Below are 27,354 nucleotides of genomic sequence, written 5' to 3'. Positions count from 1 at the left end.
TGTTTTGAGAAAAGAGACCTAATTCCAGAACTGGCTTTTCTTGACTATTAGAGTGCATTGTGGCTATATAGGATGGGCGTCTATTCCGCTCAGAGACTGGATTATTCTCCCTTCCGTGGGCTTGATGCTAGGGAAAAGAAACCTCTTTCAGATGAAAGAACACAAATGCTATTTTTCACGAATAGATCCACACGTTTGTACTTCCCTGCTTATTTCAACTCACTTTTACCCTTTCTTACACTTACCTTCTCTACAAATCAGCAGGGCTCCAATGAGGCCCGAATTCAGGTCTTTCACCAAGTCCACATGAGAAAGATATGAGTAGGTGAGACATGGAGGGTCAGAGGCCATTGGACCGTTCTCTTTCAGGATCTGCCAGACATAGGTATAACTTTCACCAGGAATGACTTTATCATCTTCTTTCTCGCTTTGGCTGGTCTGATCTTCATATTCAGCACCTAAAGCAAGAAGGGATAAAATTGTCCTCTCTATGTCCATTGACCACTCAAGAAAATATATCAAGTTTATTGTCACCAGTAGACTCTACACAAGAAACAGCCTTTCTGCAGCTTAATTTGGAAAACTAAGAAGCAGCAGCTATAAATGGGGAGAAGCCTCATATATTCCAGAGGAGTTCTAGACCACTAGTGCAAACATCAGAGGTTGAATGGTTCTCACTGAGACTTCTAGATTCTAACAAATAATATTGCTTCCATTATTACATATTTTTACCTAATTCAAGTCAATTCAACTCAACAGACATACATTGGGTTGCTACTTTGTCCCAGACTCTTTAATAAGCACTAGTAAGGGTCAGGGACGGGTGATGTACAGGGATTTTTTAAAAACGTTTTTAACTTGATTCTTCTCTGAAGGGGCAGATCACATCAGGAGCAGATATTTTCTGGCTGTCCCATACTTAGTGGTGCTAAAATTGACCCCTGGATTAGCCTGAAACCTTTATTCTAAATTGAACACTATATGTGTTCATTGTTAATGAAGTTTCAATGCTTCTGGGTAATTTCAGTGAACAAAAGTAGAAAATATTTAAAGGCGCACTGACCATAATACTTATTCTTCCACTGAAACATTTTTCTAGCAACTCACATAGCTTCTCAGGTTCATAATGGTCTCTGGGACCCCAGAGCAGCCCAAGGCATTCAGGGTGCTCTTCATTTATACCCCCATCTTATCCCATAACATATACATCTGAGAGAGGGACTTCTCCAACAGAGCAGCACAAGAAACACCTGCATGCCCCTGCTCTGTCCGTATTTTTACTACAAACTCTCAGCAGCCAAAGACCATCTTCAAAGTGCAGGTGAGTGGTCTCCACTGTAAAGTCAGCCTCTCTGGGGTATAGGAGCACCCCCTCCAGCAGGCACTAGGGACAGTTAGCTTCATCTAGAAGCAACAGGAGACCAACGCATATGCTGAGCAGAGCCAGATGGACATTTTAAAAAACCTGAGCTGGCACCTGAGGATGGAGTGTGTGGTTCACATGTCTGTATGATCGTGGGTTGGTATTAAATTCTGGATAGTGGATACATTTGGATAGGGATGGAGGGGATCATAGAGGACTACAGAAGGGGCTTCAACTGTATCTATAATGTTTAATTTCTTAAAATAAATTAAGCAAAGATGGCAAAATGTTAAGATTTGGCAAAGTGGGGTGATGGCAAATGTTTGTTTGCTATATTATTTCCTGCACCTTTCTTTGTTTAAAATATTTCTTTAGGAAAAAGATACCCCTTTTCCTAATACTAAGGTTGGGAGAGGAGTGTGGGAGGTTTGATGAGAGGCCAAGAATGTGCAAAATACTAGAGCCATCTTGGAGAGGGGGACAGTGAATAGACTGAGAGAAATGTAGCAGTAGGACGGCCGGGCAGTGCTGAAGGACCACTTGAGGTGAGGTATTATTAACTCGTTGATACAATTCCATGTGGTTGTGTGATTTTTATTTCAACCATGGCCATTCTCTTGGTTACTAGTAAAATAGATGAACACATTTAACCAGGGTAGTTGTTTAGTCAAGTGAATAGAATGGAAATCAAGGAGGCCAGGAACTTGTGAGTGCATGCAAGGGTGCCATGGTTGTGATGAGCCAGGGCATCTAAGCTGGGCCAGGAGGGAAGTGAAGACTTATGAGGCAAGGTAGATGGAGAAAAAATTGTAGGCTCAGTGGATGGTAGATCCCAATGAGAAGGAAGAATTGTTGGAGTGGGCAGTAAGGGAATGAGAACTGGAAAAATAGGAGGTGATGCTCAGAACATTGAAGGCTTGAACTTGAAATTTCAGGGGCTTCTCAAGTTGCTGGTAACAAGGTCTATCCTTCAATAAAGACAAAGGTGATTTGTGAAGACCAAATGAAGTAGGTGGTGCCTGGGAAAAAGCATTGTGCACAGCCCTTAATGTTTACATATCTACTAATGTTTATTTCCTTTGGAAGATCTTTGCCTCCATTTAAGACTTATCTCAGCTTATACTTCAGCCGTCTGCAAATATTCTAGGCAGAATGTGTTTTGTATAATTTTCATCTTCTATTATATGAGGAACAACCCTGTTAGGATATTTGAGAGTTCAGGGAGTGTGCCTGTCTGCTTCCAATGTGACTTTTGCATGGAAGATATCCTAAGGAGTGTACTGAATCAACAGAAATCCACTTCTGAAAGAAAGTTATTTTGTAATCATCCCTTGAGCCAGTCAAAGCTTTCTCAAGTGCTTTTGGGCTTGAGATACACAATGAAGAGAAAAGTCAAGGAGAAAATCATAAGGCTTCCTCTTGAGAAGACTGCATAACAAACTTCCCCACGATGTCTGGGGCATCAGCTGGCATGACTCAAACAGCTGAGGGCTAGAATCATCTGCAGGCTTTTTCACTTATAGATCTAGTAGCCGGGCTTTGGACGACTTGAAAACTGGATTCAGCTGGGACTGTCAACCAGCGCAGCTACATATGGCCTTTGTATTTGGCTTGAGCTTCCTCAAAGCATCAAGACCTTGGGGCATAAGGCTTCCTCCATGGCATCTCAGGACTCTAAGAGTGGATGTTACCACAGACAAGACAGAAGCAGCACGTTCTTTTATGACTCAGCCTCAAAAGTCACATAGCATCACTTCTGCCATACGCTATTGGTCAAAGCAGTTACAAGCCCACACAGATTAAAGGGGAAGAAATACAGATTCCAGTTTTCTACGGAAGGAGTGTCAAGGCATCTGCTACCATGTTTTAAAACCACCATACTAGGGCATTGTGAAAATGAGCAACCAGGTGTTTTGAAGTTGACAGCTGTCTCAGGAAGCAATGTGCTCTCAGTAGCCAAGAGTAACAACTGCTGGGTAGTTTATCCAAATACCTAGCCCCAGAGGCTGTGGGAGTCTCTTTGGTCTCCACCTTCTACCCCCAGCCCTAATCCGCTTGTGTCCCCTGGTGTCTGTCTATGGCCTTGTACCTGCATCCTTTCTCTGCTCAGCCTCTGCTGTACTGTCTGTCTTAGATAACCCTCTATTCAACCCCCTGCAGCTGGTGGGTCAAACTTGCCCCAGGCCTAGCCTAGGCCCCCAGAAGCTAGCCTGCTCAGACATCCCAAATTCCTGTGTGTCCAGTAGGAGTTAAGACACACAATCTGAGTCCCCATGCCAAGGATTTTTGTTAGTCTCAGTCCTGGAGAGCCATAGCTCAGTGACCCCTGGGCACAAGTGCTCTACCACAAGCCAAATGCTGTGCTTCAGGGGCTACTCCACCCCGCTCTCTGGTGCCTCCAGCTGTTTTTCCTTTACCTGATCTATGCTCAGCTGCTTTGGGTCAATGCTCCTTGACTTGTATGCCCCCATGCTGTCTTTCAGATCTCCCTCAAAGTTTTGCAGCTCCTGGCCAACCTCATCTCATTACTACTCAGAGCCTCATTTTGTGGACCTACTTACAGCCTGGGTTGGTCTCTCAGAACCCAAATTGTCCAGAAAAGAAATTAGAAACATTTCTCTAGCACTGGGCTTCCATTTTCAGCTCAAGATCAAACTTGAAATTTCCTTGGACCTGCTTTTCACTCCTATTCTGGCTCCTTTGACAGATATTTCATATGAACCATCTATCTTGGCTTACATCATGTGTTTTTAGATTCTATTAGCCAATGCAAGTCATATGGCCAAGTCCAACATCAATATGGTGGGGAAATGTACTCCTCCTACTCCCGGGGAGGGGATGACTATTTGCTGAACAGTGGTACAACTTACTAGAGTTGGATATAAAAATGACAGGCTTGCAAAGCTATCGAGAGATAAGGCAGATCAGAGGTTGTCTGGGACTGGGAGTGGGAATGGGGCTTGAACTGCAAAGAGAGAACTTTGTGAAGCGACAGAAGTTCTAAAGCTGGATTTGGTGATGGCTGCACAACTGTCTAAATTTATTAAAAGTCATCAAACTAATTTAAATGAGTGGATTTTGTGTTATGTAAGTTACACCTCAATAAAGCTGCTTAAAAATGCTATGGGGAAACTGTACACAAAAATCAATTTGACATGGATCACAGACCTAAATGTGAAAGGTAAAATAATAAAACTTCTAAAGGAAAGCAGGATACAAAGCTCTAACCTAAAAGAAAAAATGTGACAATTTTTTTGTGCTTCATTAACTTTAAGAACTTCTGTTTACCAAGAAAGTTATTAATAAACATTCAAGCCACAGACTGGAAGAAGGTATGCAAATATTTATATCTATCCAAGGATTTGTATTCAGAATATATAAATTACCTCTACAAATAAATAAGAAAAAGATAAACATTTTTTTTAACAGGATAAACACTTAAACACTTGATCAAATACTTTACGAAAGGATATCAGAACGATCAACATGTATGTGAAATGATACTCAACATCATCACAGATTTAACTGACATCCTGGGGCCCCCACTCTAGCCTAAGAAGGCCAGGAGCCTATGGATCATAAACATACAGTTTCGTATTAGGACCATAAATCACATACACATGAGGTCAATACCTCACTGTGTTGTTCCTGGGAAGAATCGCTGTGGATGCACGTGTGAGAGATTAGATAATTCATTTTCCCAGACCTCACCAGGTTTAGGGCGCAAAAGAGTCATCGCTATGCTTAGCCCACAGCTGCAGAATTGTGAGAACACTGACTGCTCTAAAATGCCCCTAGATTTGTTCTGGAAGTTCCCAAGTGGATAAGCCTCATAGAAGTAGCCTGCCAGTCTCCAGTCAGAACCTGGCATAACTTTTCCTCTATACTGCCTGCCCCCTCCTATCATCTTCCCCAAACTCATGGCCTCATGAGTACAACCCTGAAAATTAAGGCCTTCCGATTTCAGAATGAAAAATTAGTCAATATGTAAGCACAGTTAGGCTTTAAAACATAGGGTATGAGCCGCAATACTTTATTAACGATTTGCTTGAATCTTCTTGATCTATATAGGCCATGGTCTGGACAATATCATCATCAATTGTGACACCCCCTTCACTCCTTCCTGCATTGTGAAGGTTTAGGAGCAGCTAGTTGAAGTGGGGACTGTGGCCAAACAGGTTGGTTGTTTTAATGAAGTTGGCTTGTCCTTCTTCTAGTTGGCTCTCATCACATGGTGGCATTCATATTTAGAAATTGGGGTGAGGGACGGGAGAGGAAATATCTGGAAAGTCAGAATCTAAGGAAAAAGAAGGAGAATTCCATTTTACCTCCATACCATGAAGCTTGACTCTCCCTAGGAAGTTTTATGGGCACAGGAAGGCAGATGAAGTAGGATTTTTAGGTTCTGTGGCCTGGCTCCCCAAGGGAGAACTTTGAGGCTTAGACTAAAATGACAATGTTCTTGACTTCAGGAAATGGGCCTAGGTTTGAATCCTGACTCTATCATTCACTAGCTGCATGACCTTGTATTCAATACTCTTCTATCCATAGGCTGACAGGACAATAGGAAGGCATTTGACTCACCTTCAGAAGCTTTCCAGTAGGATACACCAACAGCATGAAGACTGACAGGATGAGAAGCCATGTTCTTAAGTGTAATCACCACTGTATCATAAACCTCAGCCCGGATAGTAGGACCCAGTAGACCTGAAAGAATGACATGTCCCCCAAAGGTCACTTTGAGGGTAGCACTCCAGAAAACCTGTTATTACAGAAGTGATGATCAAAGCCACAGTGGAGAATCATGCGTCTGTGATTATTAATAAAAAGTAGTAGTTGAATGAATGAACGCATAAACTACTATCACCAGCTCAGCCTCATTGTTGTTCTGAGGACAGATTTCTGGCAATTCATTCAATGCATTCATTCATTCAACTAATAATTGAGTTCCTACTATATTCTAGGAACTGTCCTAGGCACAGGAGATGGAGTAGTGAACAAGACAGATCATGGATATCACATTCTAGGGAGATTAAGCATGTAAAGAAATAAGAAAATTTCAGTTTGTTATAAACGCTATAAAAGATGGTGGTGTGCTAGAAAATGCTGAGACGGGAGGTAGAGGATTTTCTTTTTTTTGAGGAAGATTCACCCTGAGCTAACATCCATTGCCAATTCTCCTCATTTTTTGCTTGAGGAAGATTAGCCCTGAGCTAACATTCGTGCCAATCTTCCTCTATTTTGTATGTGGGACACCACCACAGCATGGCTGATGAGTGGAGTAGGTCCACACCCAGGATCCGAATCTGTGAACCCAGGCTGCCAAAGCAAAGCATGAGGAACTTTAGCCACTCGGCCACCAGGCCAGGCCCTAGAGGATTTTTTTTGGAGGATATTTTAAACATAGTAGTGAGGAAGGGCTTCTGTAAGGAGATGGCATTTAAGCAGAGATCTGACTAACGAAAAAGAAGCATGATTTGCAAAGATCTAGTGGAAGAGCATTCAAGGCAGATAGAACAAATGCAAAAGTCCCGAGACAAGAATAAGCTTGGCATAGTTGGGTAACATGTGGTTGACAGAAAGTGAATGAGTGGAGGAGTAATAGAAAGTAAGGTTATAGAGGTAGGCAGGGAACATAACATGTAGGACTTTGTAGGCCACAGGAATTGGGGTGAATTCAAATCTACAAGAAGTAAGCAGACTTGGAACTTGTTTAGGAGAAAGAGTCAACAGGACTTGCTGATGGATTGGATGTTGGAGACAGAAAAAAAAGAGAGAGAGGAGCCAGGGATGACTCCTCCGATTTTGGTTTGTGCGACTGGATGGTAGTCAAGCCATGACACAGAAAATTAAGAGGAAAATCAAGACTTCTAACTTATAGATGTATTAAGTATAAGATGCCTACAAGTGGTTTATTGAATGAACTGGATTCAATGGGATGAAAACATAAAATAGCTTTATTTTTCACAGTTTTTAATTGTATTATGTGGAATTTCCCTTTCTTGCACTTTAAACAATCTCCAAGTTTTTCCAGAGGCCTTCACATATTAACAGTATCATTTTTATATACTAATAAGCCCAGTGAAGTCTAATATCAAATTTTTTATGTCCCCTGGCATTTAAGGGTCCCTCCCTCCTCCAGCTAAGTTCTGACAGGCTCAGAAACCTATAATGCAAAAAGGTTGTTTGGTTGGCAGCGTCACTGCTTTCTCACCTTCCTTTCCTAATCCTCCTCCCCAACTCACCTTACTGCCTCTGGACCCTCTAAGGTTGGAGCTAGTGGGAAAAGGACAGGGGTGGAACCATAGGTATGATGACAAGATCTTTCTTGGAAGGAGCAATGGTAATATGGCTTTGGCAACTCCTGGTTGTGGCACATGCCAAAATTCTGGCTCTTTCTTATATGAGTTCTTTTGAGACTTTCTCCCTCCCAATATGGGGACAACCCACTCCACCTCCCTCTGGCATAGGATATGCCCTCTGCAGCTGTCACTTGTATCTCTCCTCTCAGTTTCTGCTTCTGGCAGTAGAATCACTTTTCTTTTGGGGTCACCTAGCTCTGCCAGGAAGACCTCTCAGGCAGAGTCTTCTTGAGATGTCTTATCCTGCGACCTTCCTGGCCTCACACCTAAACAGTGGCAGTGCAGTTAGCTTCCACTGTAGCCCACTCTCCTTATTATGCCATCAGGGGAAGTTCCCCCAAGACTCTGGCCTTGAAAGTTTTTCCAGATAAAAAACCAGGCATTGGTCTGTCTCCCAAGCTCTAGAGGTCCTATGTCAAGTCTTCTAACTGGTTCTCCTGAAGCCTCCTTCCCTACAGCTTGAGAAGGAGGCCTCCCTCCCCACGTGGGGCAGAGGACATACAAAACACCAAAAATGCTTTCCAAAGAAATCCTTCGATTTAAACTCCCTCATAAGTTCCTAGTCTTCTTTTATACAGGCTGGAGGTGCATGATGGTCTAAGGGTTGCAGAACCAATTTGGGCCCACTACCTGAATAAGCCCTGAATAGGTGGGCTGATATCTCTAGAATTTAGGGATACCAGTCACCTACAATTCTCAGCAATAATTCTAAGGTAGGAAATGTCTCATCCTAACATCTTGTTACATGCTTATTTGACATCTAAATGGAGATACCAAGCAAGCAGTCTGAACTAAGGATATAAACTTGGGAGTTACTGACATATAGATGATATTTTAAAGCTATGAGACTGTATAAGATCAGCTAGGGGATGAAGGTAGAGAGAAAATAAAATGAACCCAGGTCTAAGACCTAGGGCACTCTAACATCTAGAGAACAAACAAAAAGATTGACAACATTCAGCCAGTGTATTTCCCTGAGAGATGGTAGTAAGGGAAGCCTGGCCAAGAGAACATTCTCTTTGGCAGTTGCCCTCTTCAATTGCAGCTCCAAGACTGGGGAATCTTTGCTAGGAAATAAGATACCCAGGTTCATAATAAATAGGTAATATGGTTTACATTACCCATCCATGGTGGCCTGGGCTTGGCAATGTTGAAAAGATGATCTGTGAACTCTACAAACACAGTCTTTTTGTACATGACTGAAGGGTTGAATGGAAAAGATCTTGGCACTCTAGGAGAAAACCTGTGTGAAGAAAGGAAAAAGTCATTCATTCTGGTGGACCTTTCTTTGAATTCACTCTGAAAAGCAGCTGGAAGTAATTCTTCCATCCTACTCTCCTCTATTGTTAACAAGGCAAATTGGAAGTTGTATATGAATCCCTGCTATAGACTGAATGTGTGCAGAGCCCTCATGAATGGGACTAGTTCCCTTATAAAAGAGACCCCAGAAAGATCTCTCACCTCTTCCATGATGTGAAGTTACAATGAAAGAATGGCCATCTATGAACCAGGAAGAGAGCCCTTACCAGACACCAAATCTGCAGGAACCTTCATCTTGGACTTCCAGCCTCCAGAGCAGTGAGAAATAAATGTCTGTTTATAAGCCGCCTAGTTTATGTTATTTTGTTATAGCACGCTGTACAGACCAAGACAACCCCTAACATCTATCAAACGAAAACATTGTTTTCAAAAGTGACCTGATACATTAGGTGCCATATGATAAGCTAAATTGTAAAATTGTTACCCATGCACTGCATCAGCCAAAAATCCTTTGCCAAAGCAATAACTACAACATCATTCAGTTTCATCTCTAAAACAAACTATAACTTTCATCTAAGTACCTCGTATTCAAATTTGTCAGTATGTACCTTAAATTATACTTCCTTTCTTAGGGACACCAGGAATGTCACAGAGAAAATTACCTTCCTAAGAAGACTATCTATATTGAGATCTACTGATGCCAGGAGCTGTAATTTAGAGTCAATCTTCCATTAATGCTCATTCTTGTCTCCAGTCAGATACTCCAAATTATCCCTTTATTCATGGATCAGTTACTGAATCATAAATTTTATAATTAATTATATAAATGTTACCCAAGTGATATTCTTTGCCTCAGTTATTAAAACTCTTTTAGGTGAAGGTGGTTGTATCTTGGGGCCCAGTCTAAGTTGAGTAATCAAAAGGACAATGTGAATCCTAGTGAAAAAGGCCCCAGGTGAGTTGGTAGAAAATACAAAGTGGTTGAAGGTGACTATTTCCACCCACTGGTTTTCATGTGCTGATCATTTTTGTACCCCCTGGAGTAGTTCTGCAGTTTTCTATATGCCACAGAGTGCCTCTCTTCTTGGCTTATGATTCTGGATGTCTAATCCTTACCTCTCACCAGATTTTACCAATTGGTATTGTTCCAACAATCCAGGGGAGCATAGGCACAAGGTATGGACATTTGAGTAATGAAGATTCATGTGGAGAAAGCAAGGCTCCTGCCCAGGAAGAAAGCTTTAATGTGTAGATCCTGGTCTCCAACACTCAATTAGTCCAAAAAATTTGAGCATTCACTCCCCACAGATGTATATCCATTCACTTATAAACCATATACTACGTGCCACTGTGTCATCACAAAACACACATTAGATATAAGTATGGAAAAGGAGAGATTTTTAAAGATATATAATTAGATGTGCAGTGGGTGTTGTTTCTTATGTCTTGCTGTCCTTCAGGGGCTTTGGAAAAGCAGGAGATGTGACAGATGAAGGACAGCACAAATAAATGGTGGATATTCTCAGCATGGGGCGGGGGGAGTCACTGAAGAAGGAACGCCAAACATCAGCCAGTAAGACATATACTCCCTTGTTACAAACGACAGTGAGGATAAAGCGGGGGAAAGGAGAGGCAGCTTCTGATTGTGGGTATTAGCATGCTTGGAGTGAAAGCCACACCATACCTGGGATTACCAGGATGTGAAATCAATAACAAGGCATCTGTCATTTATTGCTTACTTATTTCTTTCTCAATCCTATGCTGAAATAACAAAAATCTCAGTGTTCCTTTCAGGAGCAGCCACACCAGAGAATAACTCATTCCCATAAGAAATTTTGCTTTTTCTTATAAAGGCTTCAGTGGGAATGCTGAGGTAGAGAAGGAAAATGCAATCTAAACATGGTGAAAATTGCTAAATTGGAAAATCAGTGACCTTTGGGGACTTACTTCCATGTTTTAGTTATTAAGAATAATGCTGCTATGAACATGGGTGTACAAATATCTCTTCAAGACCCTGCTTTCAATTATTTTGAGTATATACCCAGAAGCAGAATTGATGGATCATATGGTAATTTAAAAAAATGTTTTGAGGAACCACCATACTGTTTTCCACGGCAGCTGTACCATTTTACATTCCCACCAACAGTGCACAGGTGTTTTAGTTTCTCCACATCCTCATTAATGCTTATTTTCTGTGAGTTTTTATTTTTTATAATAGCCATCCTAATGGGTGTGAGGTGGTATCTCTTTGTAGTTTTTATTTGCATTTTCCTAATAATAAGCGATATTGAGCATTTTTTCATGTGCTTATTGGCCATTTCTATATCTTCTTTGGAGAAATGTCTTTTCAAGTCCTTTGCCCATTTTTTTTTTTTTTTTTTTAAAGATTTTATTTTTTCCTTTTTCTCCCCAAAGCCCCCCGGTACATAGTTGTGTATTCTTCGTTGTGGGTTCTTCTAGTTGTGGCATGTGGGACGCTGCCTCAGCGTGGTTTGATGAGCAGTGCCATGTCCGCGCCCAGGATTCGAACTAACGAAACACTGGGCCGCCTGCAGCGGAGCGCGCGAACTTAACCACTCGGCCACGGGGCCAGCCCCCCTTTGCCCATTTTTGAATTAGGTTGTTGGCTTTCGTTTTTTTTCTTTGCTGAGGAAGATTAGCCCTGAGCTAACATCTGTTGCCAATCTTCCTCTTTTTTTTTTTTTTTTTTTTTTTTTTTTTTTGATTTGGGGGGTTTAGCCCTGAGCTAACATTTTTGCCAGTCTTCCTCCACTTTATATGTGGGTCACTGCCACAGCATGGCTGATGAGTGGTGCAGGTCCATGCCCAGAGTCCAAACCCACGAACCCAGGTCACTGAAGCAGAGCCCGTCAGACTTAACCACTACACCATGGAGCCAGCCCCTGTCTGCTTTCTTGTTGAGTTTTAAGGAGTTCTCCATATATTCTGAATGCTAATCCCTTACCAGATATATGATTTGTAAATATTTTCTTGCATTCTGTGAGTTCCTTTCTTATTATGTTGATAGTGTCTTATGATGCACAAAATTTTTATTTTTCATTAAGTGAAACTTGTCTGTTTTTTTCTTTTGTTGCCTATGCCTTTGGTGTCATATCCAAGAAATCATTGCCAGATCCAATGTCATGAAGCTTTTGCCCTATGTTTTCTTCTAAGAGTTTTATAGTTTTAGTTCTTATATTTAGGCCTTTGATCTATTTTGAGTTAATTTTTATATATGGTAAAAGTTAAAGATCCAATCTCATTTGTTTGCATGTAGATATCTAGTCTTCCCAGCACTATTGTTGAAAAGACTGTCTTTTCCCCCATTGAATGGTCTTGGAACCCTTGTGGAAAATCATTTGACCATATATGTGAGGGTTTATTTCTAGACTCTCTATTCTACTCCAGTGGTCTATAGGTCTATAGGTCTGTGTTTATTCCAGTACCACACTGTTTTGATGACTGTAGTAAGGGTTGAAATCAGAAAGTGTGTCTTCCAACTTTTTCAGGATTATTTTGTCTATTCAGGATCCCTTGAGATTCCATATGAATTCTAGCATGAGTTTTTCTGTTTTGGCAAAAACATTTGGATTTTGGTAGGGATTTATTAAATCTATAGATCTCTCTGGGTAGTATTGACAGCTTAACACTATTGAGTCTTCCAACCCATGAATATGGGATGTGTTTCCATTTATTTCAGAAATGTTGTGTAGTTTTCATTGTATAAGTCTTTTACCACCTTATTAAGTTAATTCCTAAGCATTTTTTTCTGTTTGATGCTATTGTAAATGGAATTGTTAATTTCCTTTTGGGATTGTTCGTTCTTAGCACACAGAAATGCAACTCATTTTTGTGTGATGATCTTGTATCCTGCTACTTTGCTGAATTTATTAGTTCTAACCGTTTTTTGTGTGGAATCTTTAGGGTTTTCTACATATAAGATCATATCACCTGCAAACAGAGATCATTTTGCTTCTTCCTTTCCAATTTGGATTACTTTTGCTTCTTTTTCTTGTCTAACTGCTCTGGCTAGGACTTCCAGCACTATGTTGAATAGAGTGGGAAAAGTGGGCATCCTTGCCTTGTTCCTGACCTTAGAGGAAAAGCTTTCAGTCTTTTACCATTTGAGTGTGATGTTCGCTGTGGGGTTTTCATGTATAGCTTTTATTATGTTGAGGTAATTTCCTTCCATTTCTAGTTTGTTGAGTGTTTTTATTATGAAATTGTGTGGAATTTTGTCGAATACTTTTTATGTATCAATTGAGATGATCATATGTCTTTTCCCTTTATTTTGCAAATGTTGTGTATTGTATTGATTGATTTTTGTATACTGAACCATCCTTGCATTCTAGGAATAAATTTCACTTGGTCATGGTGTATAATCCTTTGCATATGCTGCTGGATTGAGTTTGTCAGTATTTTATTGAGGATTTTTGCATCAATGTTCATAAAGGATATTAGTCTACAGTTTTCTTGTAGTGTCTCTGTCTGGCTTTGGTATCAGGGTACTTCTGGCCTTATAATGAGTTAGGGAGTGATCTCTCCTCTCCAATTTTTTAGAAAACTTTGAGAAGAATTGGTGGTAGGAATTTTTAATGTTTTAAAAGTCAACATAACTTAAAAAGCAGGCAATTGGACTTCTGTTTTCCAGTCCAGCATGTAAGGAGCTTAGAAGTCACCACTTTATCTTAACAACAAGTAACAAGCTGAACAAACTGAAAAATCAACCACTCCTTTTAGATCCATCAGAGAAGGGAAGTCACAGGGCAAACCACTGCCTCCTAAATTGGAGACAGGCGAATACAGAGAATCACAACTTACCAGAGCAGAAACCTTCAAGCAGAAATGTCTGCAGGAGCCAGTGCTGGGGTAGGAAAACCTGAACTGTAATTGATGAATTGCTGGAGATTTGGTGCAGAAAAGTCTGAGAGTTAAAAACTCCAAGGGGGTCCTGTCGTTTTGTGAGGTGAAGTCCAGGAGCTCTACTAGGTCTTCACAGTGAATATCAGAGAAAAATCTCTTCATGCTTTCAGCAGGGGAGGGGAAAAGTAACCATTTTGAAGTATGCCAGAGCATTCTGTTCTTTTTAACAATGCCTGCCCTCAGGAGAAACTTTTACCAGGGCCTAACATGCAGGGATTTTTATCACAGCCTAACCTACCCAGGGGAAGGGAAATATCCAACATCAGCCCCCTCTAGCCATCCTGTGCCACTTAAGTGGGGAGACTGAGAAACACCAGTGAAGTTTACAGTCCAGGGGCGTAGGCTCACCAAGAGACTGAGACCTAATTATGGGACTATAGAATGCTTCCCCTCCCCCCCCACCTCACCACCACATTACTAAAGGCCTAATTTACCACAGTTCCCTTTACTGAGTATATCACGTCCACCTTTCAGCAAAAAATTACAAGGCATACTATGAGGCAAAAAAACACAGTTTGAAGAGACTGAACAAGCAACAGAACTTAAGCCAGATATAGCAGGTATTTTGGAAGTATTAGATCAGAAATTTTTAAAAACTATGATTAATATGCTAAAGATCTTAATGAAAATAGTAGATAACATGCAAGAACAGATGGATAACATAAGCAGAAAGATGGAAATTCTAAGAAAGAATAAAAAATAAATGCTAAGATCAAAAACATTGTAATGGAAATTAGTGCCTTTAATAGGCTCATTAGTAGACTGGACATGGCTAAGGAAAGAATCACTGACCTTGAGGCTACGACAATAGAAATTCCTAAAACTGAAAAGCAAAGAGAAGAAAGAGACTGAAAAAAACAGAATAGAATATCCAAGGGTTGTGGGACAATCACAAAAGGTGTAACATAAACATTATGGGAATACCAAAAGAAGAAAGAAAGGAACAGAAGCAATATTTGAAGCAATAATGACTGAGGATTTCCCCCAAATTAATGTCAGACACCAAACCACAGATCTAAGAAGCTCAGAGAACACCCAGCAGGATAAATGCCAAAAAAATTATTCCTAGGTATATGATATTCAAACTTCAGAAAATCAAATATAAAGAAAAAATCTTGAAAGAAAGCAAGGGAAAAACAAAGGGAAAAACACCTTACCTAAAGAGGAGCAAAGAAAAGAATTACATCCAACTTCTCCTCATAAACCATGCAAGCAAGAAGAGAGTGGACTGAAATATTTAAAGTGTGGAGAGAAAAAAACAACCAATGCAGAATTCTGTACCCTGCAAAATTATCCTTCAACAGTGAAGGAGAAATAAAGACTTTCTTAGACAAACAAAAACTGAGGGAATGTGTTGCCAGCAGATCTGCTTTGCAAGAAATAGGAAAACAAATTTTTGAGAGAGAAGGAAATTAATATAGGTTAGAAACTTGAATCTACATAAAGAAAGGAAGAGCATCAGAGAATGAATAAGTGAAGAAAACATGCACCACAGAAAAGGCACCAAACAGTCAAGTAGACTGAATGACTTAGCCAGTTGATATTAGCCAGCCTCAGTCATTGGCACCCCAATACTGCCAAGGACATATGAATGGAGGAGCCATGGCAGAGACTATGCTTGGGTCCAATATCACGGACTCACCAAAGCTGATCTAGCTACTGCTGCTGCAAATGTCCAACTTGCCAGCAACAGAGACCAATATTAAGTCCCTGATATGTCACCATTCCTCAAGGAAACTATCCAGACACTTGGTAAGCCTCACTAAGCATCAATAAACTCCCCCCAATAAACTTCTTGCACAGATAAACACACAAAAAATAAAAAAGCAGACAATCCTTTCTTTTTCTAATTTGTGTCCTTACAAAGCTATAAAATCACCCAAAGAAGCACAGAAGTTGTCACTACTTGAACAATGTTGGTTGGAAACACTCTTTTTCATCTGATTTGCTTTCAGACAATTCACTGACAGCTACAAATTGGTGGAAACGCTGCCACCCAGGGTTAGCAGACATGATTAGCAGAACACTGCTTAGGACTACGGAAAACTTCAAATGCACCAAGGTGCTTTACAATGAAAAGGTAGACGTGAGGCCATAGGATGTCTTTTGTGGGGCACACAGTTACCCTCCACCCACAAAAACCACGGAAATGCTGTGGTGAAGGTGGGAAAATGCATTCAGGTGCACATCAGGGTGGAACCCTCTGGTAGGTGCCCCCCTCCCCGAGTTTGTGCCCCTGGAGCTGTGATGAGGAGTGCGGCCCAGAGATGTCTGTTTGAACTATTGCAGTGAAAACTAAAAATGCATCCGGTGGCAGACAGAGCAGACCCTGCTACGTGAGTTTCCTGGAGTTGGGCACCCAACACGAACTGCACAGAATAGTTGAAAGGAGAAGGATAGACACACCAGATAGCTACTCACAGAAGGAGGCTCTGCGAGCCCCAGACAATGTCGAAATCAAGGCAGAAAAGATTCACCAAGGAAACGAGGGCGATTTCCGCTGAAGAAAACAGAAGGGTTTTGGTGAGTCTGCACCTAACAGTCCAGCATCCATTCACATAAAGTCAAGTCTGTTGGAAGCACAAGGAGAAACTGGCCAACCTACGGTCACAGAGGAAGATTTAACACCCTTCGAGAGATCTAGTAGCAGATCGGTTGTAAACGCTCCTTGAAACTGTGCATTGTTAGGAGGAGACCTCTATCAAGGAGACTGACTGAGTGGGGCAAAGCAGAGGCTGACTTAATTCTCGTCTCCCTAACCTCCTCCCCTCCCATGGAGCCCTGCACGTCACTCCATTCCAGAGTTTCCAGGACACCCGAGAAAGCACGTCGCAGGAGCAGCTCTGCCAACCCAAGGCCATGACAAATGACTTTCTGTACTGGCTGAGGGCCAATGGCTAGCCTACTGATAAGAAAGCTCTTCCAGTAAAAGGAGTTGATTTATGGAGGAAGGAAGGGGGATCTGCATGGACCAGAAGGCACAAGCAGACTGTGTGAACAGGTTGTCAGAAGCTCATCTTGTCCACTCATGGTACACTGCCACCTTTACTTCAAATCACACCCATGTCATGTGGGGGATCTCTGATGACAAGTTGCTACTGGAGGGAAAAGCCTGAGCTTTATTTACAGATGGGTCAGCTTGATATGCAGGTGCAAGCCCAAAACTGACCACTGCTGTACTACAGCCCCGCTCAGGGGTGGCTTTAATAGACAATGGTGAAGGACAATCCCCCAATGGGCCAAACTTCAGCCAATGCTGTTAGCTGTCCACTTTGTGTGAGAAAGAGAAATGCCTAAAGTTCAAATATATACATATTAATGGACAGCAGAAAATGGCTTGGCTGTCTGGTCAGGGGCCTAGAAAGGAAAGAACTGGAAGATCAGGGACAAGGATGTATAGGGTAAAGGTATATTAGTGAGTGGGCACAACATAGAAAGATCTTTATGTCATATGTTAATGCCAACAGACAGCGTCTACTATGGACAACAGTAGTCAATGACACAGATGGTTCTGTGTCTCCAATAAAAAGGACACATGCGTTCAGGAACCAGAGTGACAGCAAAAGAAGCTCTACTTACCACCACTACCCGAGACCCACATGGGAAGTCTGTGCCGGCTCTCCCTGCAGTTCTGGACTCGGCAGTCTAGAAGGTCCCCACAGCAGAAATGCAAGAGTCTCAGTGAATTAGAAGCTGGGGGTACCACCTGGGCACCTGGGGCTCCTTGTACCAAAGGAGCAGCAGGCCAGAGGAGGAGCCCTGGGGGCACGATCACAAGGGGGTGCAGGGGCGCTGTCCCAGGCTGGGCGGGCAGGAATGTGCCGCACCCAAGGGCAGCCACGGGCGCGGTGCAACAGCCACTGGGACTTAGAGGAGCTGCCCTGGATCCAGGTGAGGACGTGCAGGGTGAGTGAGCGGCGGCTGTGACGGAGACAGGGATGGGACGGCCAGGAAAGTACTCGACCCCCAGCCCCTTGGAGGGAGGGGGCTGCTGGAGGATGGCCTTCAGCTGGGGTCTCTTCGTAGAGCCGCCTGGCCCAGGATCACCCCCCACTCAGGGTGACCTGGACCTCCCCCTTTCCCGAAACACTCACAGGCCCTTCTCGGGGAAGGCCACGCCCCCTGCCAGAATAGAGAGGGCTTAATGACTGATCGTGCAGAGGCTTGAAGGCCTGGCCATGTTGGCCCAGCTTGTGACAACTCGGAAGGGTCATTCCAGCTCCAGAGCTCCCCGCAGGTCAGCCTGCACTGCAGCCCAACTTCTCCCTCCTCCTACCCCTACTTCCCCAGGTGTTGATCCTGAGAGCACTCTAAATAAAATTCCTGCACTTTAATGTCATCTCACAGGCTGCTTCCGGGTAATCCAACCTGTGATATTAATTCATATTTAAATGTGCTGTAATTTCATCCATCTCTAAAAATTTTCATGGACTAACCTTGGGATATACCTACATGGCTTTTAGTCATTTAACGATGTTATTTGATGCCTACCGTATATCATTGAGTGCACTCCTCTCTTCAGTTCATTTGTCCCATCTCCTGGCCACTTTGAGACTTATGCCCTTCCACACTCATAAACTCATCCCTAGTTCGTTCCCTTTCCCCTTTTTCCATTTCATCTCCTTGGTTCTGCTGAATCTACCCTACACAGTTTCTCCAAAGTTTCCAACAAGACTTAGACCCATGTTCAGAGGTAAGTATATATTTTTTGGCAAGCAAGATTCACCCTGAGCTAACATCTGTGTCAATCTTCCTCTGTTTTGTATGTAGGACACCTCCACAGCATGGCTGACGAGTGGCGTAGGTCTGTGCACTGGATCTGAACCCATGAACCTGGGCCACTGAAATGGAGCACGCCAAACCTTAGCCACTACACCGCAGGGCCAGCCCCCCAGAGATACGTATTTTGACATACGTTAGCACAGTGCTTTCACTTCAATGTTTTTCACTAAAATGAAAATATAAGACACATAGAAAATGTTTACTAGAGCAAGAGCTTAGATGGGCAGCAACGGAACAGGGTCAAGAGCACACTGAAACACTTTTTTCTCTCACTGAGGGAAAAGGGAAAAAACAGAGGCTAGATAAAGAAACAAGGTTGTGAAACGTGGTTCAGAGTAGGAGACCCTATTCAAAGGGACATATTAGACATTCCTAGGAGCATCAGCACCACATAGGTGTGTGGTTCAGTTCTGAGATGAGACTATACAGGACCATATCCAACTCCCCAGCATGAGACCTTTTACATTCGAGTGAATATTTTTCACTAGAGCAGAAACATGTGATTTATGTGCTGGTCTTAGTTTCAGGGTGATCTGCACAGTAAATGACAAAATGTTCCAGGGTTCAAGGGTTTTACTTCTTCCTAACTTTTGTGGGGTTTTTGTTTGCGTATTTCCCTTAGGATTTGATATATAAATCTTGCCAAATACACTTGGCAACAATGTCCTTGACATGAACTGTTCTTTCACATTTTATCTAAAACCAATCGGAAAACCTATTATATTCCCTGACCTTTGCTTAGAAGAAGTTGAGCAGCTGCAGGAACAGATAATATAAAACTGAATTTCCCCAGATGTTTATTTCAAACCTTGGCAGAGATTGTCAGGATGTGTCCAGAGTCAGCTTATCCTGTTAACCAGTATCAAAATAATCTAGACTATAAAACGCTATCATCAAAATAAAAATTCTATCAACTTTTTCCTGGTAAATACACGTGACTGCCTATAGAACAATAGAAAGCTAGATAACAAATAAGTCATTTTCTTTATTCAATTCAATTTTACACTCAGACTACTATTCACTCTGCCTCAAGCTGCATGCTAGATGGGAGCTACAATACAAAGCACAATGTACTAAGTACGGTTATCTGAATATTAATTTTTAACAAGACCAACATTAATGGATAAGTGGCTAATTGTTCAGTTAGATACCAGGCTACTGACCATCTGGGCCTCTACTTCAGGGTTGTTAACACTGCACAAATGCAGGCTACATAGACTATAGAAGGAACTTGGATCCCTTCCTCACACCATACACAAAAAGTACCTCAGTATATTAAAGACCTAAGTGTAACAGTGAAAACTATAAAATTCTTAGAAGAAAATATATGTGTAAATCTTTGGGACCTTGGATCTGGCAATGGTTTCTTAGATATGACACCAAAAGCACAAGCAACCAAAGGAGAAAAAATAGATAAATTGGACTTCATGAAAATGAAAAACTTTGTGCTGGGAGAAAATATCCAAAATGGATACACCTGAAAATGTACTTTCACCCAGAATATATAAAGAATTCTCAAAACTCAATGATAACAAGACAAACAACCCAATTTAAAAATCGGCCAAAGATTTGAATAGACATTTCATCAAAGAAAATACAGGAATGGCCAATTACACATGCAAAGATGCTCAGTATCTTTAGTTATCAGAGAAATGCAAATTAAACATACAGTAAGATACCACCACATAGTCATTAAAATGACTAAAATTAAGTACTGGCAACTTCAAATGTTGTCCAGGATGTGTTGCAACTGGCACTCTCACGTGTTGTTGGTGGGAGTATATAATGGCACAACCATTCTAGAAATCTGTTGGCAGTTTCTTATAAAGTTAAACATGCATTTACCCATATGATCCAGTAATTTTACTCCTAGATATTTACCTAAGATAAATGAAAACAGATGTCCACACAAAAACTTTTACAGGAATGTTTGTGGCAGATTTATTTATATTAGTCCCCAAACTGGAAACAATCCAAACATCCATGTGGTAGTGAATGGATATACAAATTATGATATATTCCCCTAATGCAGCAGTGATCCACAATAAAAAGGATAGAACTACTTCACGCAATAACCTGGATGAATTTCCAAATCATGATGCTAAAGATAAAAGCCAGACACTGAAGAGTGCATACTGAAGAGTGTATGATTCTACTGAAGTAAAAGTCTTGAAAAGCCAAAAATGAATCTATAATTCCAGAAAGCAGCCTGTCTCCTGGGGCCAGGTCAGGGTAGGAAGACTCACTAAAAAGTTGCAGGAGGGTTGATGTAAATGTTGTATATGTTGATCAGCGTGGTGGTTATGTAACTTGCATGCATTTGTCAAAACTTGTCAAACTGCATGTTTAAAATCTGTGTGTTTGTATATAAATTATACCTGCGGTAGGCAACATTTTGTCCCTCATGACCTTTGCCCTTTGGTGTTATGCCCATGAATATGTTGTTATATGGCAAAAGAAACTTCACAGATGGAATTAAGGTTGATAATCAGCTGACCTTGAGATGAGGAGATTATCCTGAAATATGTGAGTGGGCCCAATGTAATCATGAAGGTTCCTAAAAGAGGAAGAGGGAGAGGGCTGGCCCTGTGGCCTAGTGGTTAAGTTTGGTGTGCTCTGCTTTGGTGGCCCAGGTTTGCAGGTTCAGATCCTGGATGCAGATGTACAGCACTCATCAGCCATGCTGTGGCTGTGATCCACATACAAAATAAAGGAAGATTTGTACAGATGTTGGCTCAGGGCTAATTTGCCTCAAGCAAAAAAAAAAAAGGAATATTGGCAACAGATGTTAGCTCAGGGTGAATCTTCCTCAGCAAAAAAAAAAAAAAGAAAGAAAAAATGGAAGAGGGAGGAAGAAAAGAAAGTCAGAGAGATATGGTGGAAACTGAAGTCAGACAGATTCAAAACATGAGAGAGAGCTGATGGACACTTGTTAGCTTGAAGATGGAAGGTGCTACATGGAAATGGAGAGAAGAAACTGAATTCCAAGTGAGCCTGGAAGTAGATTCTCCCCCAGAACCCCCAGTAAGGAGCACAGCCCTGTCAACACATTGATTTTGGCGCTTGTAAGACCCTGAGCAGAGTACCCAGTCGACCCTACCTGGGCTTCTGACCCACTGACACTGTGAGATAATAAATGGGTGTTATTGCAAGCTGCTAAGTTTGAGGTAATTTGTTATACAGCAATAGGAAACTAATAGGATACTCAAACTTGATCCAAATATTAAAACATAACTTGACAAGCAAATAAAAAATGCAATTAAAAATCATGCTCCTAAATGAAATCAAAGAGGATATTACAAACTATACTGAAAACAATGAAAAGAAAACTCTTCATACCATAACCTATGGGATGTGGAAAAGTTGTTCTCAGAGAAAAATGTATAGATTTAAATACTTTCACTATTAAAGACAAAGGACAAAAGAAAGAGAAAAGAACATATTAGAAAAACTATAGCACGATAAGCCAAAAGAAACTAAGAAGAGATCATTGATAAAGTCTAAAACTAAACTGAATATTAAAAAATAACTAGGAAGAACAAAGAAAGCCAAAAACTCATTCTTTGAAAAGACCACCAACAATAACAAAATAGACAAATCTTTGGCAAACTTGTTCATGAATGAAAGATAAATAGCAAAGATAGAGGAATTTAAGAATGAGAAAGGGCACATAACTACAAGTAAGGTGGAGTAAAAGAACCATGAGAGTGCTATATGCAGCACTGTGGCAACAAAACTGAAAAAATAAAGGAAATGATTTCCTGGAAAGGTATAAAATTATTAAAGCTGACTCAAAAAAAGCTGAAACCTGATTTGACTTATTATCATAGAAGACCCTGAAGAGATGATATTGTTATTAAAGATATTGTAAATGTCACTTGGACCAAATGGATTCATAAGTGAGTCTTAACTTTTAAATAATAGATAGTTCTAATGTTATTTGAGCTATTCTAGGCAATAAAAAAGAAGGAGCACTCATCAATTTATTTTATAAAGCTAACAAAACTTTAAGACCAAAATCTAATAATAATAATAGTCAAAAATAAAGCTATAGATCAATCCCACATAATAAAGACACACAGTGTCTAAAGGAATATTAACACATAGAACCCAGCAATAATCCAATTACGCGAACAGTACATTGTACTCCAAGAATGTAAGGGTATTCAATGTCAGGAAATCTATAAACATAATCTATTTGTCCATCAACATATTAAAAAAGAAAACTCAGATGATGCTAGATGCTGAAAAGTCATTTCTAATAAAAATTTTATGGCAAATGGGAACAGAAGTAACAAAGACCATTTATCAAAAACAAAGAGCAAATGTTATTCTAAATAGCAAAATATTAAGACCATTTCAAGTAAAATCATGGAATAGACAGAAATGCTCACTTTCATCGCTATTATATAACATTTTCTTGTATTTTCTAATAAATTCAATAAGATAAGAAAAAGAAATAATTGGCTATAAACACTGGAAAAGAGCTAACATCTGTCTCATTTTGCTCATTTTGGATATGATTCAATACTCATAGAGACTGTAGTGTAAAATTACGAGAATTAATAAGAGAATTCGGTAAGGTAGCTAGATTCAAGATGAATATACACAAACAGATAGCTTCTCTCTATTCTGGTACTAAACATCAAGAAATGGAAATAGGAGGAAACATTTTCTTAACAATAGTAACGCATTTATAAAACGCATAGGGATAAATGTAATAATAAATTACTTACATTTATTATGTTAATAAACCAGTTATAATCACAAAAGGGCTTGGCTTTTTTTAATTGGAAAAATTTCTTAACATTTTTACATGGAAGAATAAAATCCCTAAGAAATGCTAAGAAAGGTACAAAAAGAGCAGCGAGGATTGATTTCACCTCCCAGATATCAGAAGATATTATAGACCCACTGCAATCAAATCAATATGGTACTGGCACAGCAAGATAAAAGTAGATCAGTGGAACAGCATAATGAATCCAGGAATAGATACTATTAGTATATATATGAGAATTTTATATGATGAATGTGTTTATTCAAATCAGCGGCAAAGACGTATTATTTGATAAATGGTGCCATCACAATAAGCTATTGATCTGGATGGAAATAAAACTAGACAGATCCCACTCCCATACCATATACAAAAATAATTATGAGATGAATTGAAGCCATAAATGTAAAAAGCAAAACAGTAAAAATCTTGCAAGAAAATCTGGGAGAATATACATACAATCTTGATGTGCAGAAAACATTTTTAACCAACACTGGCAACTCTGAAGATGTGAAAGAAAAGATAGATATATTTGACTATAAAAGTTAAAAACTATTTTCATAAAAGTTATAAACAAAATCAATAGAAAAACAATAGGTCTTGGGGGAAATTGCAATATACATTGGTATTATCATGTAGTATAATAAAAGGTTAAAATAAAAGGGTTCTCATAATTTCTTTAAAAAAAGAAAGAGCCCAAAGAAAAATGGGCAAAACATATGAACAGTCAAATCTCAAAATATAAACGCAATAGCCAACAAGAATTTGAAAAGACGCTCAACCTCATTAGAAATAAAAGGAATGCAGTTAAAGTAATAATGCACTATCACTACTACACTGGCAAAAATGAAAAAGCAAGATAAAACTTATTGATGATGGGAATGCAGGGAGAAGAGCATTCCCATATGTTGATGGTCAAAATGTTTGAAGAGTTCTTGCCTTTTTGGAAATTAAAACTAAAAAGGAGATAGTCCCTTCATTCCAGCAGTATCCTTCTTGAGCATCTGTCCCATAGGAATAAAAGCACTGGTATGTAATGATACAGGATATAATCGCCATTAAAAAGAATGAATTGAAGCTATGCCAATTGACTTGGACAGAATTCTACTAGGTGTTAATGAGCAAGAAAAGTGTGTATAATATCCCATTTTTGTAAAACAAACAATGACCAAGAAAACCTTTATTTGCATATATATGTGTATGGGTGTGTGCATGAATATAGAATATCCTGCTCAGGTGACCTAGTTGGGGATAGGTAAGAAGGGGGATAATGTAGAAGAAGGGTGGGGAGCCAAACAGAAAGAACAAAAAAGACTATAAAGTATGTATGACATGACCACATTTAATATTGGCATTGCCATTATATATGTATTGAGTTTAAATCTTTATAATACACATTTAAGGAAAACAAAACAAAATGAAAAATAAATTATTTCAGCATTCAACTCAATAAGCAAGAAATAGATCAACAAGGGGCTGGCCAGGTGGTATAGCAGTTAAGTTCACACGTTCTGCTTCAGCAGCCCAGCGTTTGTTGGTTTGGATACTGGACAGGGACCTATGCATTGCTTATCAGGCCATGGTGTGGCAGGTGTCCAACATATAAAATAGAGGAAGATGGGCACAGATGTTAGCTCAGGGCTAGTCAGCAAAAAGAGGAGGATTGGCGGCAGATGTTAGCTCAGGGCTAATCTTCCCCCCCCCCCCCCAGAACCCCACCCAAAATAGATCAACAAAATGAACCAAAGGAAATTAGGGAGAAGGAATGAATTAATGAAAGTAAAAGCAGAAATTGATAGAACCAAAAGATGGTCCCTAAGAAGATCAATAAAATTGAGAAACTTCCTGGAAATATTACTTTTAAGAGAAGAAAAGAGAACATACACAACATAAGAATGAAAAAGGAGATATAACTACAGACACAGAACAGTTTAACAATAGCACAAGACTATTACATACCTTGACACCAATACATTATCAAATCTAGGGATAATAGATCACTTTCTAGGAAAATATATATAACCAAATATGACTGAAGAAGAGGTAGAAAAATCTGAATAAATCAATGACCATAAATAATACTGAAAAGATTATTTCGTATTACTCTCTCAAAATGCACCAGAACCCAAAAAAGATGAAAAGCTTCTGAACTCATGGCTAATACTATCCTTACACCAAAAACTGGGCAAATATACCAAAACCACACCATACATACACAAAAGAGAACTGCAGACTAAACTTGTGTGTAATATTGATGGGATTTCATTGCTCTGCTTCTCTCTATGGGAGTTTGGGGGTAGGCTGAGGGAAGCTTTGTTCTCTTATGCTCCTTGCCTCTTCGCGCTCTCTCTACACTCTAGTTTCCAGAGTGGCAGCATGTGAGAAAGAGAAGCAATGGACAAAACAGAACAAAATATCAACACATCAGTCAGAACTATGAAAAGGATTGGCAATTAGCATTTGTGCTAATAGTATAGATGCATGCATGCCTTACCTGGAAATGCTTTTCCAGGGCTTAACTAGCATCAATCATCCTAACCTGATGTCTGCACCTTCCTCCAACCAGAATCACATCCCCACAATCCTGATCGGACACTATAGAACATGTCTTTACCTTGTGTCCACGTGCAGTTCACTGAGAAGTTCGCTTTGCATATAGTCCCAGGGCAGTTCCACTGTTCCCAGGTAGTATCTTCTGGTGGCACTAAAGCTGAATGGCAAAAGGCACAGAAAGAAGCAGGTGGATAGCTCTATTTGCATGGCTCTAACTGCTAAAAAATGTTCAACTGCAGAAACAAAAGATTAATTCTCTAAAATATCTTCGGCTCTCAGGAGAAAAAAAGGTAAATTTTCTATGATTTAGTGAAAGGTCCCAAAATTTTTGCAGAGAATTTTAGGGAACTTTACCTGCTGAATGTGACAGCAGCATGAGCACTAAGCAGTAACGGATAGGATTGCTTCCTTTTTGGCCATGGGAAGCAGCCACAGGAAGAACTGAATAGGAAAAGGGAGGCTGAGCTAAAAACTTAACCCATTCACCTCTGAGAGCAGTAGGGGCACCAGACAGCGGCTTTAATCAGAACCTTTAAGGAAAGGAAGAGAGGGAGGGAGTGGTCAAGGTGAAAAGGAGCTTTAATTTCTATTCACATTCCTTGCCTACTGCAACCCTCTTCCTTAGTAGTGGCAGCAAGAGAAGCTGTGGGTGTTTTCAAAGATTCTGAAATCCGCTTGCGTAAGCAAGCGTAACCAGTATTCTAATAGTCTTTCTGCTTCTACTCTGCCCCTCACACAGCCACCAGCGAGTGACTTTTTAAAACTATAAAGTGGATCCTGTCACTCATTTGCTCGGAACCCTCCACTGGCTTTTGACCTCACTCAGAGCCTAGAATATCCCCCAGGATCTGCATGTCCTTTCCCTCCACGTCTGTGGTCTCATCTCACTCTGGCTCTTCCTTAAAATACCAAGCACATACTTGTGCCTAGACCTTAGCCCTGGCTATTTCCTCTACCCGAAACACCTTTCCCTCCGATCTCCATGTTTCCACTCCCACGTGTCCTTCAAGTCTTGGCTCAAATCTTGACTTCTCAATGAGTTCAAACACGGACCACCACATTTACATTGTAAGCTCTCTACCCCCAGCGGAACTACTGATATCTTTCCACCACCCGGCATTTGTGTATTTATTTATCTTGCTTTGTTGTTACCTGATGCTTCTTAAGGTTGTTTACATTTGGTCCAGGTATGGGATATATCTCTCTACATCAAAATGTAGCCATGGTGAGCTCAAGCAGAGACTCTATTTAGATAAACGTATTTTAGGGGGAGTAAGGGTTTCCCCAAGGGCCTCAAAATATAGGAGCTAATAAGAAGAAATTTGACTAGGGTTGAT

The 27,354-nt window shown here is 40.4% G+C and overlaps 1 protein-coding gene across 10 annotated transcripts in view; it reads right to left on the bottom strand.

Moving 5' to 3' along the window:
- F8 (coagulation factor VIII) overlaps nucleotides 1-26,385 on the bottom strand; it is a 131,236-nt gene extending 104,851 nt beyond the window's left edge. For 9 of the 10 annotated variants that reach the window (XR_006890314.1, XR_006890316.1, XR_006890315.1 and 6 more), the window contains exons 1-4: nucleotides 26,079-26,385; nucleotides 8,847-8,968; nucleotides 5,948-6,070; nucleotides 246-458 (exon numbers count right to left, since the gene is read on the bottom strand). Coding sequence is in view for 6 of the 10 variants with exons in the window: in XM_046673463.1 (XP_046529419.1) it covers nucleotides 246-458; nucleotides 5,948-6,070; nucleotides 8,847-8,968; nucleotides 26,079-26,224 (604 nt within the window). In the remaining 4 variants the exon portion in view is untranslated. Of the gene's footprint in view, nucleotides 1-245; nucleotides 459-5,947; nucleotides 6,071-8,846; nucleotides 8,969-13,806; nucleotides 13,972-26,078 lie in introns of those variants that run through there. The other variant, XM_046673466.1, reaches the window with a different exon arrangement.
- Between the last annotated feature and the right edge of the window lie 969 nt (nucleotides 26,386-27,354).

This window comes from Equus quagga, chromosome 10 (assembly GCF_021613505.1).
Source record: "Equus quagga isolate Etosha38 chromosome 10, UCLA_HA_Equagga_1.0, whole genome shotgun sequence".
Taxonomy (NCBI): Eukaryota; Metazoa; Chordata; class Mammalia; order Perissodactyla; family Equidae; genus Equus; species Equus quagga.
Note: the sequence above shows the minus strand (reverse complement) of the source record. Positions and strands in the feature narration are given on the sequence as shown.